At 42.3% G+C, this 14,260-nt stretch overlaps 1 protein-coding gene across 3 annotated transcripts in view; it reads left to right on the forward strand.

The window, feature by feature from the left end:
- SMYD3 (SET and MYND domain containing 3) overlaps positions 1–14,260 on the forward strand; it is a gene marked incomplete at its 5' end in the record, with an annotated part of 751,002 nt that overhangs the window by 584,288 nt on the left and 152,454 nt on the right. For all 3 annotated transcript variants that reach the window (XM_079724186.1, XM_079724187.1, XM_079724188.1), the window contains 2 exons: positions 9,312–9,379; positions 11,157–11,259. In XM_079724186.1, coding sequence (XP_079580312.1) covers positions 9,312–9,379; positions 11,157–11,259 — 171 coding nt within the window. The remainder of the gene's footprint in view (positions 1–9,311; positions 9,380–11,156; positions 11,260–14,260) is intronic.

Below are 14,260 nucleotides of genomic sequence, written 5' to 3' on the forward strand. Positions count from 1 at the left end.
TCCTGAAAAAAATTTTTAGTTTATTTAAAGATTTCTTATAGTTGGAGTCCAGTATATCAATGTGTAGACAAGTTTCCCAATGCAGTAAATTTAAATATGGAAGAAAAAAAACCTCACCTTACTTTGTTTCTTTCTCCTAATACACTGATAAATAGTTTATATTATGACCAAAGAGGTCTAACTATCTTGAATTCCTCTTTGGGGAAACAACACTTTACCCAAAGGTATTTATTTTTATCACTTTCTGGGATGTTTTGGGGATTTCATGATTACATGCCTACCAAGTTCCTTTGTTTTAGATTCTTATAGCCTCCTGCTCAGCCTCTAATTGCTACCTACTCTATCTAATAACTGCCTTTCTGTTTTGATCCTAGTGCCTTACTAAAACTAAAGATATTTAGTCTTCACCTTGATATAGCATCTAGGTATGTGCTGACCCCTGCGTAAGGAAAGGTAGTTGGATATATTAAGAAGGCTTTGGTTGGGACATGACACGCTATATGTGGTTGAGGGCATTTGGGGAGTTGAGGCTCATTTAGGAAGAGTTTTTACAACCCTCTGCTGTTGTGTGTAGCCAATGCTCTATCTGCCTTTAGCTTAGTAAAAACTTGCTGTGTCTACACTGTACTACGAAACATATCATTAGAGCATGTCGACTTTCAATGTTTCTTTTGCACAGAATGCTAACCATGGTGGAAGCAGGGAGAGACACCTTTCTTTAGTCATTAGCAGGAGCATCTGGGGAGGCTGTATCACAATCTGCTCAGTAGAACAGTGGTAACAGTGGTGCCCACCACCCAATACTCTCCCTGTTTACCTATAAGCTGCCTCTTTATTTATTTGCTTCTGAAAATAAACTCTCTGACTTATTGGGCTGAATTTTTATCAGGCAGCCATGTAAAATCATTATCTTTTTTCTATCCTTGTCAATCTTTTATTTTTTTCATGACAAGCCAAATACATACTGGCAATCAGTAATTCTTATACTTCTCTTTACTGTGAGTCTTTGTAACTTGTTTATTGTCAACTTACTGTTTCCTTAATCTTCTTTTCATGCCTTTTTCTTTTCTATTTCATTTTTGCTCCATTTCCTAAAATGATCCTTGCATTTCAGTTTTTTTGGACTTCTCTTTTATTGATAATGCTTTGGTTTATTTTTCCCTTTCAGATATGCTTTACAGTAATAATCTTCACTTAAGGATATTTGTGTGTTATTTTCTTTGAAACCAAATTTCTTTTCCTGCCATTGATAACTTAACTAAATTTTTTCTGCAAACTTCAGATTAATTCTCATTTGGACTGTTATGCTATTCATTGTCTCTGAATTCAAAGTTGGAAGCCTCACATATGCAAATTCATTTATATTTGCTTTAATTATCAAACTCTGTTTCCTTTAGTGAATATGTTCTGTTTTGCACTTAGATGTTGCTGGAAAATGAGGAGAGAGTATATGCAAAATAAGGCTGGAGGGAAAGAAAGAATCATTTGGAATTTTATTTTTTATTTTAAAAAATCTAATTAAATCTGTATAACTTAAGAAAAGGAAAACTTGACTCTTTTGTGATCATGAAGGTGGACTATTGAATCTCACAAATCAGCAAGTTCGGATGTTTCTTCTTTGTGGAGGCAACTCTGAGAGTGATCATTATAAAGGACGATGAAAAGGAAGTGGGGAGTTTTAATGGCCAGAACACAGGCAGCATATTCTGATTTTTAATAGTTAGGATTTGTCTATGGTCATGAAAAGGTATTCTTAAAAAGATATCTGAAGAGTATATGAAAATTGTGATAAAATGAACATTGAGTGGACAATTTGCTCTCAGATATTTGTATAACCAAGGAATGCAGTGGACTCTTGACCACCAAAGACTCTGGCTGGTGCTATAGAAGATTACCCACTCCTTGGCATTTAGGTAACAAGGGTGTTGCAGAAACAACGTGCCCTGTTTTCCTTCAGGTCCTGTGTAGTTTCTGTATACGTCTTTGTATATCTTTCTTCAGTTCCTTACGTGTTGTCTTGAAGGCCAGTACTCTCCTTGAAAAACAGCCAGCTAAGATTCCGGAGCGTACAATACCTATCTGTATGACTTGTCAGGATAATGATGAGTGACTTTGAAATCCGTCTGCAGTGTCTCTACCCAATGTATCCTCATAAACGCTTTCACTTGGTTATTTAGAGAGAGCTATGTGGTAGGTGGGGAAAAATGTGAACTTGGGTTTTAAAGTAACTAATTTAAATTCCATTCCAGGGAAAATTGCATTGCTTAACTGAGTATTGAAAGAAGATACTGGGAACATATGTGCATTAGGTCACCTCCAGAGCTTAGCCAAATTTGGCAAGACCATTGACTTGGCTCAAGCGATGTAACTTTATACCAGGGTTGTACTTTGGGTTTTGAGTGACTTATGATAGTCTGTTTTATGATGACTGATTCAGAGGATGGCGAAAACAATGAACTGACAGTGGTGAATGCCTTTGGGTGATGCTAAGAGTCACCCAACCCAGAGCAACCCAGTCTGTTAGTGGGAGGGCTTCTGAGAGGTCAGAAACTCAGGGCCTGATGTGGCTGTGCTGACACAGACGTCCTGTATGTCCTCCAGTACCAGCTGTATAGAACTCTATTTACATTCTTCCGGGAACCTGGAGCTGTACATAGTGATGTTGTATTTCATTAATCCCAGGGTTCATATTTTTCACAGTTTTACCTCTCTGAACTTGGAATCTGTTTTACGACTAATAGCATAATATAGTTTGTTAGGGGTTTTTCTTAGTGGTGCATAATATAATGGTGCATCTTATTGAGTTTGTCTTATAGTTGATGAACTGGGTAATAATAATGATTTTGCTACTATTTACCAAGCTTCCCGGAGCCATTCTGAGGCCTGCATGTATCATCTCACTTAATCTGCACAATTCCTCAGGTTTATAGCTTTCTGATAAATTCTGGTCTTTTATTTCTGGCTTTTCCTAATCTAAACTAATTGGTCAGTAGTGTAGAAATGCAGACACATAATTTAGCACATTTCACCCCACATAAAAAATACAGATTCCCTATGTTTTTAAATGTGATCAGGTGGGAAGGCAGAAGGCATCCATGAAACAAGAGACCACGATCATGCTTATTTGGGAGGAAGATGGCAGGAGGGCCATGTGGGAAGGAAGAGTTTTTTCCGTATTCTGTCTCAGATCCTTCCCTGTGTGAATGCCTACAGATACCGTGACAGTCACGTGACAAGGTATCAAGGCCTCATTTTCTCCTTCTTCCTTTAGCTGCTTGCTCTTTTGTAGCTGACTGCTCTTTCCAGCCTATATTGGGGAGCGAGTATCCCTTTCTTTGTGGCACTAATTTGGTAAGGGCGGCTGGCTGCAGTCAGACAGTGGAAGAGTGGAAACTTCAAAGGCCACCCATTTTAATTTACGTCTCCCAGCTGGTCTTCAGTAATCCCCAGCAATCCTTCGTGTGAATGATCAGAGGGTGGGGGGCTAGTGCGCCACCCAGGGCCGTGGAAGACCAGCGGTCTCACGTGTTTCTAAATTGAGCTGACAGATTAGAGTGCTGCCCTGCGTCATTGCAACTTGTATCTTGACAGAGTGACTTGCAAAGAGATATGGCCAATAGTCAGGAAAATAATCTTTGGCTGAGGAAGGCCAAACTTTGTCAGAACTGGAGAGAAATGTGACATTTTTTACATTCTTATTTCACTTGGGTCACCAGGCAAAGTGGTGAAAGGGGTAGTTTTTGCTCCTTGCTGGTGGTGCCTTGGTGCATAATAGGCCCTTAGTAAATGAGTGAATAAATCTCTAATTCTGAAGGCCCCGGCTACAACACTGTTCCAGACCTCGCCTTTCACTTACCCCCGTCTCCCAATCTGTCCTGTATATAATTCCTTCGGGCCTGAGTTTTCTGCTAAGACGAACTAAATTCTGCTGCTTTGTGAGAGCTGGTGAATATATACCAGAGGATAGCACATGTATTTCTCTTAGCTTGCTTTTCCTCGTCCTTAAAATGAAACTAAAGTACTAATAGCTTGTTGGTGAGAGGCTGGAGAAGTAGACAAGATAAGATGAGAAGTCCTTCAAAGGGCACCACAGAAATGTCAGATGTCTCTCAGGCTACACATTTGGCTTTAGTAAAGGCTTTTCTGTGCTGGAAAACTGTGAGTTCAGTAGTATGATTTTCACACAGCCTCAGCAAGTGGTGGAGGAAAGCGTTGAGGTCATCCCTACCCAGGCGGCTCTCCTCCCGAGTCACCCTGGCCTGCGTTCAGCCCTTCCTACATCTCCTTTCTGGTTCTTTTTCTTTGCTTTCTTTCTTTCTTTTTTTTTTTAATTGAAGTATATCCTTCCTGGCTCTTCAGAGAAAACAATTAAATCATGGTATTTTAGTACTACTATCTTTAATACTACTGTGCCTTTTTTTTCTCCTCTCCCCAACATGGAGTGAGAAGAAGACACATTTTAGAGGTTTGTGAGTCTTTTTAAACCAAGAAAGAAATGTGGTGGGTATTTTCTGCAATCTGTGTCAAAACCCTAGACCCCTATTCCTTTTACTTATTGGTGTTTACTTTGTAATAGCTACTATTATCAGATGTCACCACCTTTAACTTTTTTTTTTTTTTTTTTTTTGCCGTACGCGGGCCTCTCACTGTTGTGGCCTCTCCCGTTGCGGAGCACAGGCTCCGGACGCGCAGGCTCAGCGGCCATGGCTCACGGGCTCAGCCGCTCCACGGCATGTGGGATCTTCCCAGGCCGGGGCACGAACCCGTGTCCCCTGCATCGGCAGGCGGACCCTCAACCACTGCGCCACCAGGGAAGCCCCACCTTTAACTTTTGAAAGTCAAAGGGGTCTGTGTAGGTATTAGGTTTATGCCAGTTTTCCTCAATCTAAGGAATCAGATTTTTAGAGTTTATAATTAAGTTGATATTTTCCCACATTCCTTATGTGTCACATAAGGAATAAGAAGTTTGAGTTACACTCGTGACTCCAGATTCCAGGTACCTCCTTTGGCATCTGCTCTTCAGTGAGCCTTCGCTGACCTGCCCCGGCTGAGCTAGTGACCCCTCTGCTGGGCACTAGTACAGTTCGAATGTTGTTAACTGACTAATATAGCTGTCTCCCCTGCTGGTCTCAGAGTCCTTGAGGGCAGGGTTCTGACCTTGTATCTTCTTATAGTTCCAGAACCTAGTCTGTGTAAGTCACTGTGACTTCCTACAACTATGACTTTGTTGTAGGAAGGAATGGAGATGGAGAGAGAGAGAGAAAAGTGGGAAGGAGAGGAGGACGTTAAGAGAACTTTTTTTTTTGGCTGTATGGTGATGATTGCCTTGGTTTATTTATACATTTTTTTATAATTTTATATTTTCAAAATTTATTTATTTATTTATTTATTTTTGGCTGCGTTGGGTCTTCGTTGCAGTGCCTGGGCTTCTCATTGTGGTGGCTTCTCTTGTTGCCGAGCACGGGCTTTAGGCACATGGGCTTCAGTAGTTGTGGCTCGCGGGCTCTAGAGCGCAGGCTCAGTAGTTGTGGCGCACGGGCTTAGTTGCTCCGCGGCATGTGGGATCTTCCCAGACCAGGGATCAAACCCATGTCCCCTGCATTGGCAGGCAGATTCTTAACCACTAAGCCACCTGGGAAGTCCTGCCTTGGTTTATTAACAATTCTATATAGAAGTCACAAAGGCTAACAAAGTCACTAATATGAAACAAACATTTTTTGAACACAATGTGTCAGACATGTCTGAGCCAGGAGGAAAAAAAGAATAAAGTAGAAGTGCTACTTTCTTGGAAGTCAAGTACACAGAAATAGCTGTAATATCCTGTGCCGAGTGCAGGAGTGAGTGTGTGGACAGCATGCAGGAGGAAAGGCCGAGGGGTCTCCCTCCCCAGCTGGGTGAGACCAGAGGCCTCCCAGGAGAGAAGACTTTTCAGAAGAGGCCGGGAAGAGACTGGAAGATTTGGTCAGGACCAGATCCAAGCCCAGCAGTCAGCCTCTCTCCCTCGCCTGGGGCTTGTCTATCTTTTTAAAGCTCATGCTTCTATATTGCTTTCCTACTAAGGAGTCCCACTAACTAGCCAAGAAGAGTCTATCAGACTTTACTTTCAGCAATACACGTTATAGAAGAAAAGATGTATTTAATCTTCCTTTCCAAATCTCCTCCTCTTCACATTCTGATGAACTCTGAATGGGACAAGGGGTCTTCCCTTACGAATCTCTGTAGGTCACTACTGAAGTGATGCAGGGTGCGTACCGGTGTTTTATCATCACCAACTAGGCGCCTGGTCAGGAGAGAGGCTGGGAAGAGTACCATTTATGTATTCATTATGCTGTTTAATTTAATATGGTACCAGAAGAAAGGACAAATAATCACATCGTGTACTTGCATTGAAGTCCCACCCATCTGTTGTGTATCTGTCTGTCTGTAACAGTGGCTGGTGGAAGCGGGGAAGGGCTGATTACCTCTTAGAGAAAGGGTTGGGGTGTGGGTGGGAATGAAGCCATGGTTTATTTTCTCTTTTACTTGCTTCTATATTTCTGAAAATAAAGGAGCACACCTTGAGAGATCACAAGAGGGACTATCTAACCTCAGAGTTTAATTTCTTGCATCCTCTGGACTACTTAACTAGAGTTGTGACTCTCTAGTCTGGTGTCCTTTCTTTCCTGGCTCCCGCTCACGTGGGTCATTGGGCGGTGTCCAGGGATTGGGTGGGCTTGGGAAGCCACAGAAGGACTGACCCACTGAGATGCTCCCTCATCTGTGGCCACTGCTTGCCAGAAGCAGCTCCAGGCACTAGTCCCCAAAACACCCTGGTGCAGGCCCATGCAGCTTGCAGATGAGTCATGCACACTTCACGTGCTCTAATGTGAAATATATGCTTCTGGGGTTTCAGTCCCTGAGATGTCAAGTATGATCAGTATGACAAACCCTCGCCTGCCAAATTTTCTCCTGGAAAGAATATTCACCTTAATTTCTACATAGTGAGCATAACCTCAGCTCACACTTGAATTTATCTTTCGTTTGGGGATTACATTAAGCAGTTGGTTAGTGTTCAGTATTATCTTTCACTTGGAATATTTTTCTGCAGTTTTCTTTTCTCCATTAACTTGATGGAAAATCAATTAACTTGATTTGAGGCACACTCTGCTATATTCAATTCAGCCTCAGTCAAGTGATACTCACCACCTAGCATACTTCATTTAGGAATTTAGTACTGAAACTCAGAAAAATTACAGTGAGGAATACTGGCACTGTCCACGGGTAGGTTTTTGCTCCAATTACATGGAAAGAGAATGGTGAAACTAGATTATGATGTAAGAGAACATTTTTAGAGATTCAAGTTGAACAAAAGAATCTTTAAGTGTGCTCTATGGAAAAAAGTTGAATTCATTGTGATAATAAACTTTTTGGATAGGAGCATGACTAAATGAAATTTTTAACAGAAAAGACTTTTATGTCAGAGCTATGGAAACCTACAACAATATTCTATAATAAGTTAAATTCTATAATTTAAGAATATCATAGTAGTTCTGAGCCTTAGGATGTGGGAGGGAAATTAAACAATGGAAATCATGTTCCAGGGCTTTATATTTTTATACATACTTGACAGACATCTATAGTAAGTGCTTTTTTCATCAGATGACTTATAAGGAGGTGAAATGCTAGGTAATATCCTCAGGGAGAGAACAATGGGCAAATCTGTGAATATCATTCCTGTTTTGCTTTCGATTATCAAGGACAATTGTTGAAGATATAATAAGTTCTGCTGTGAGTAAAGCCCTTAGAAAAATGAAAATATGGGTGGATTTTAGAAAGCAAACATTTTATCTAAAGGGGCTTCATTCTGTGAATCCTCATTTGCTAACATTTGGTAGTTTGACCTTGGAAAACATGTAAAATAGGAAGCACAATTTTATGATTGCTGTTCCCTCAGTTATGACATTGGCCTTGATGTTGATTTTAGCCTTGTCAAGTCAATGCTGAATATTCTATATGTCTAGTGTACACTATTTGTGACCACAGCTTGAAATGTGACAGACACTTTTAAAGTTGTGGAAACAGTACTTGAATGTACCAGGGTCTAGAAGGACACATGTCCAAGTATATTGTGATATGGGATGTGATAAAGTAGTTTACCTAAGTAAGATTATTTTATTTATTACCTAGCTTGTATAGTAAAATACATTTGCAAAATCAATAATATTCATATAACATAAGGACAGAATTTTAATTTGTCCATTTAACAAGTGATATACATAGCTTATTTGCTTTAAATTAGTTTTGTACCCCCCCAAAAAAAAGCATTATTTATCAATACATAGATTTTTAAATGAATGTTTTTGGTTTGGCCTTAGATAGCATCATGGTTTCATGACCTGATGTAAACATTACTATCATTTACTTTTTAAAAAACAGATTAGATTTTATAATTTTCATGTTCTGTTTCTAAGTGACAAGGTAAGAGGGAAGGTTTTGGGTGACTGGGTGCAAGCACATTTCAAATAACACAATGCAGGGACTTCCCTGCTGGTGCAATCGTTAAGAAACTGCCTGCCAATGCAGGGGACACTGGTCCGAGCCCTGGTCCAGGAAGATCCCACGTGCCGTGGAGCAACTAAGCCTGTGAGCCACAACTACTGAGCCTGCGCTCCAGAGCCCACGAGCCACAGCTGCTGAAGCCCACGTGCCCTAGAGCCCATGCTCCACAATAAGAGAAGCCACCACAATGAGAAGCCCGTGCACCACGATGAAGAGTAGCCCCCACTCACTGCAACTAGAGGAAGCCTGCCTGCAGCAATGAAGACCCAACACAGCCATAAATAAGTAAATAATAGGGATGGAGCAGGAAAGAGAAAGAGAAATTTTAAAGAATATGTGCCATGTGTTAGATTTACTTCTCTTCATTATTTTATTTATTTATTTTTATAAATTTATTTATTTACTTTGGCTGCATTGGGTCTTCATTGCTGTGTGCAGGCTTTCTCTAATTGCAGCGAGCAGGGGCTACTCTTCATTGCGGTGCACCGGCTTCTCTTGTGGTGGCTTCTCTTGTTGTGGAGCGTGGCTTCAGTAGTTGTGGCTCGTGGGCTCTAGAGCACAGGCTCAGTAGTTGTGGCTCGTGGGCTCTAGAGCACAGGCTCAGTAGTTGTGGTGCAGGTGACCCGTGTCACCTGTACTGGCAGGCGGATTCTTAACCACTGAGCCACCAGGGAAGTCCCAAGGATCCTACATTTTATTTTGAAAATTTTTGTTCTCTTACCTATGAAGTTTCTTAGGTGACTGGTAATCCTGTCTCCCCCTTGTTTTTACAGGTGATCTGCAACTCTTTCACCATCTGTAATGCAGAGATGCAGGAAGTTGGTGTTGGCCTGTATCCTAGGTATGGTGGATGGCATTTCATTTACTGGAAGAAGCAACTTTAATTCCCACCCACCTCCCCAGCCTTTTAAAAGTAGTTAGAAAGGCTGTTACAAGCAGCTGCTTCAAGAGCCACGCTTGAAACTTAATGATAAGTTACAAGAAAATGGAAAATGTGAGGTTTAAAAAAAAAAAAAGTTTTATATCCCCACATTATATGCTATGGTATTAACAAAGAGGCATACCTCAGACCTAAATTCTTGTTCTCAGGAACTTTGGGGTAAAAAGTTGGGGATTGTGGGTGCTAATAAACTATCAGGCTGAGATTTTGTTATTCCCCCGCCCTTCTGGGCTGGTGCATGTGATTGTTTCACCAGACTTGCTGTACTGCGCCAGTTGGGTTCATTTGGTCTTTCGGCTTAGCATACTCTGAGCCCCACTGCTCCAGGAGGCGAGAACACTTTCAGGCTCTGGCCTTCTGAAGCATCCTCTCCAGCTCTCTCTGAGGTGATCTGAATCACTGAGCTACTAGACTGTCCTTCCACAAGCACTCCAGGGTCACTCCTAGTTTCATTTTGTTTTCATGCTATTAGGGTCCTAATACAAATAGGGTCTTTCTTATAATTAACTGTGAATCTGAGAATTCAGCTTCTTATTTCTCACGTGTTATCAACTACATGTCTATGGTATGGGTCCTCAAAAAGCAGTAACATAGACTAGTTCAGAGCATGGGCTCTGAGTTCAGACCACCAATGGTTCAAATTCAGTCACCATTTACTAGTTATAGTTATGTATCCTTGGGGAAGTCATTTAACTTCTATGTGTCAGTTTCCTCATCAGTAAATGATTCTCAGAATATTAATGGTGATGGTTAAATTTGAGGGCTTCCCTGGTGGCGCAGTGGTTGAGAGTCCGCCTGCCGATGCAGGGGACGCGGGTTCGTGCCCCGGTCTGGGAGGATCCCACATGCCGCGGAGCGGCTTGGCCCGTGAGCCATGGCCGTTGAGCCTGCGCGTCCGGAGCCTGTGCTCCGCAATGGGAGAGGCCACAACAGTGAGAGGCCCACATACCGCAAAAACAAACAAACAAACAAAATTGATAAACATGCTCAAGTGCTAAGAAAGTGCTTTCTACATAGTGATGCTCACTTACAGTTATTTCTAACTGTAAATGTGGTGGCAGCTTAAATCCATTCCCTCCCCAGATGGAAAAAAAAATGTGCCTCCAAGGTAATAAAATGACTTGGCCATGGCCCAGAATGCATGAGGGTCTCGTTAGTGAGATAACCTAGCGTTCTGTTGAAGAGGAAGTACTCCTAATTATTCGTCAGTGTAGTTGTGCATGTTCTCGTGAAGGTGGCAGTTCCTCCAAAGGAGCTTGACACATGCGGTCCTGTGTGGGAAGCTCAGTGGTGTCTTGGCTGCGGTTTTAACTGCCGTATCCCATTATCTCAGAAATTATTCCTTTGCAAGTCAGCTTTTTTCCCCATCTTCATATGGGGTTGCCTTACTGGCTGGTATAATGAGGCAACTACCTCCCCTCACCCATCCCCCCGAAGGACTCAGAAAATGCTTTTATTAACAAACTTCCCTAATGAGCCTCCGTCTTGGGGAGCATTTCACTTCACAGGAAGTGGGCTAGTGGCCCCAGAGCACTCAATCCCTGGTACACTGTCAACCTTACCTGTCCCCCTACCCCTAAGCTAAAGTGTCTTTTGCCCACAATAGTCGTTAAGTTTAGATAGTTGACTCCATCTACTGGGCCACGATGGTCTCTCCTTTTTTTTTTCTTTCCTGCAGTATGTCTTTGCTCAATCACAGCTGTGACCCCAACTGTTCAATTGTGTTCAACGGACCCCACCTCTTACTGCGTGCAGTCCGAGACATTGAGGCCGGAGAGGAGGTAAGGAACCCGTGTTTCCCACTGGCTGACCTCCTTTTCCATCAAAGACCCTCTCAGCAAGGCCCTGCCCTAAAGCCAGTTGTGCCTGAGGGGTAGCTCTTCATTGTCCTTCTGCCAAGGAGAAGATGTATATTACACCTCTACCCAGCGACTCGTTTACCCATCACCTCTCCCAGGTTATAGATGAGCTAACTTTTTTATTTTTAATCACCATTTTTCTGGATGATGACAGTTCCTGTTGTATGTGTGTGTGGGAGAGGCGTGTGTGTGACAGAGTGTGTGTTTTGTGCATATGACAGTTCAGCGGCCCCTCGCATCTCTGCAAGTAGCCATCCTTCCGTAGACAAGGAGGGCAGCCCAGCTTGTGAATGAGATCCCAAGGGCTTACTTATTCCCAAGGTCCCTAATTGCATTTCAGAGGTGACTCGTTTTTACCTTCATGTTAAGAAAGCAAACGAGTTTTACTCTTTCAGGTTGTCATTGGACCTTTACAAACCTATAAACGTCAGCATCTCTGGGTAACTGTGCATGCAAAGATGTGAAAGGAATAGGGGACAGGAAGTGTGACCTCCAGCAGTGAACTGGGCTTGACCCTTCCAGTTTTGCAGGCTGCCCAGCCAGCCTCTTTTGATGAGGAGCCTTCTCAGAAGTCCGAGGTCTCGCAAGGCAGCTGCAGGTGGGCTGCTCCAGGACTGCTGAACCGGCTCCTGACAGGGTTTACACAATGACTACCCAGAATTCTGGGTTATAGATATTTATGCTTTTTAGAACCCAGTTTCCTTCTACCTTCCAATTTGCTAAAGTGGATATTTATTGCAAGGAAAACAGACCTCATAAGCTTTTATTGCATTTATGCAGCACTCAGCCAATAAAACCTAAACTCAGAGGTACCATATTTTATGTAGACAGGGATTTGGCTTTGATAAGACTCGGTCCAAACTGATTTTCAACTGAATAAGCTGTCTCTTATACAGCCACTTACTGAATGTCCAATTTTTAGGATCAGTGTAGTTGGTACACTGGGATATCTGTCAACAGTATATAGAATTTAGATTTTTTTCCTTGGGTCATATGTGACTTCAAGGCAGTTAAGAAGGGGGGACCACTATCCAATTTCGACATTAGTTTGGGAGCTGAGGGATGGCTGCCTTTTGATAATGACGGTGGTGGTGGTGTTTTACTAAATTTAAAAAGAAAAGGTAACTTGACAAGCAAACAGAAAAACTCTTGGAAACAGTTGGACTTTTCAGAAACAACAAAGAAATCTCTTTATATCTTGTTTTCTAGGCTTGGCTGCCAGTTCTTCTCCTTGGCTGTTTTTCATTTAGTTGAAAAAACACTGTCTTTTGGTGCTTATTTCATGTCCTTCTCTTTCCATCTCTGGAGCAACAAGCAAATCCTTCCTCTTGCCTGACACAGAATATTCTGCTCAGCATCAGGCCCTGCAGACTCAGATATTTTTCCCTATGGTACTTATCAAAGCGGCTTCTCAGCAAAGAGAGGATTCTCCCCATAAGTCCTTTTTATACCAGCTTGTTCAGAAAGTAAATTTCTTTCCCTACCATTATACCTGTCTTGGTGCATGACGTTTTCTCTGCTCAGTTGCTCCCCTGCCGTCTGCCCACCATTTCTACCTGTCTTAACATTATACACCCCTCAAGGCCCTCTCAAACATCATGTCTTCTATAAAGCTTTTCCTGATTTCTCAAATTAAAAGATCCTTTCTTCTGAGCTCTCTCTTACAGCGGTTATTAATATTTCTTTGGCACTTATTCCGGCTCTTTTGGTGACTTCTCCACTCAGCTGTGAGCTTCATGAAGACAGGCAGTTGTGTCTTACTGTATCTCCTTTAGCACCTAGCACTTTGCCTTACACCCCAGGAGCCATTCAGTAACACTTCGTTGGGTTGACTTTCTGTTAAATCGAGCATACGTGGTGTAAAGACCAGCAGTGTTTCTCACTGAGGGCACTGTTGGCATCCCGGATGGGACAGCTGTTCGCTGTGTACGACTGTTGCATCAGTGAGGAACTTCCATGTCTGGTCCCTGCTCATTTCATGCTTGTAGCCACCCCAATACTGAAAATACATCCTGCACACTTAAAACCGGCCCCCTGTGGTAGAGGTAGTGGAGAGGGAGAAAGGACATTTTGAGGTTAATTAAGAGGGACGGTTCCTTTTTACTGTGCAAATATTGGCTTTTGTGAAATTGGATAAAGAAGGAAATGTAGAAATTTTGTATTATAGCATCAATTTTGCATTTTGGCTTTATTGCTCATTAGGGTGCCCCCAGTTTTAAAATGTGCTATTTGGGATGGAAGTACCAGAATGTAGGCTGCACGAGAGAAGACTGGATAGCGCCTGTAATATAGAAACTCCTCAGTCTGTATTTGTTGAGTGAATGAATGAGGTTTGCTGGACACAAAACCAGAGGTAGAATAGAACCTTAGACCCGTTTTGAAACTACCACCAATCCTCAGGTGTGTCCCATGGGCCCCGGAAAGAAAGTAACATGAAAGCCAACGCATTGCCAGTTTGAGATGACAACATTTCAAACCTCAGACAAGGAGAACTGGAAAATTACACAGGGTTCCACCATGACAGAAATTTCTTACCTTTGTTTCTCTCCACATAAAGTCATCCTTTGGACTTTTTGGGCCATTTCCCTTCATACCAGCACCACTTATAACACTTTGCTGTTTAAGGATTTTCACTGTGATGTTGAGTTCTGGGACTGTTTTGTGTCTAGCAGGGGTTGGGGGCTGTTTTTTGTTTTGTTTGTTTGTTTGTTTGTTTGTTTGGGTTTTTGTCTCTCATCCAGCACCTCCTACCAAGAGATGTGTGTATTATAGTTTAAGTCGTGGCTCACATGCTGGGTTGCTGATGGCTGCCTCTTCTGGGTTTTGTTAAGCTACGAAACACATGTTATCACCTGACAGTCTTCAAGAACGTGGATCATGGAAGAAAGCTGGACAGTCCAGGCCACCCTCATGGGATTTCCTG

Source organism: Hyperoodon ampullatus (genome assembly GCF_949752795.1).
Source record: "Hyperoodon ampullatus genome assembly, chromosome: 2".
NCBI classification, from domain to species: domain Eukaryota; kingdom Metazoa; phylum Chordata; class Mammalia; order Artiodactyla; family Ziphiidae; genus Hyperoodon; species Hyperoodon ampullatus.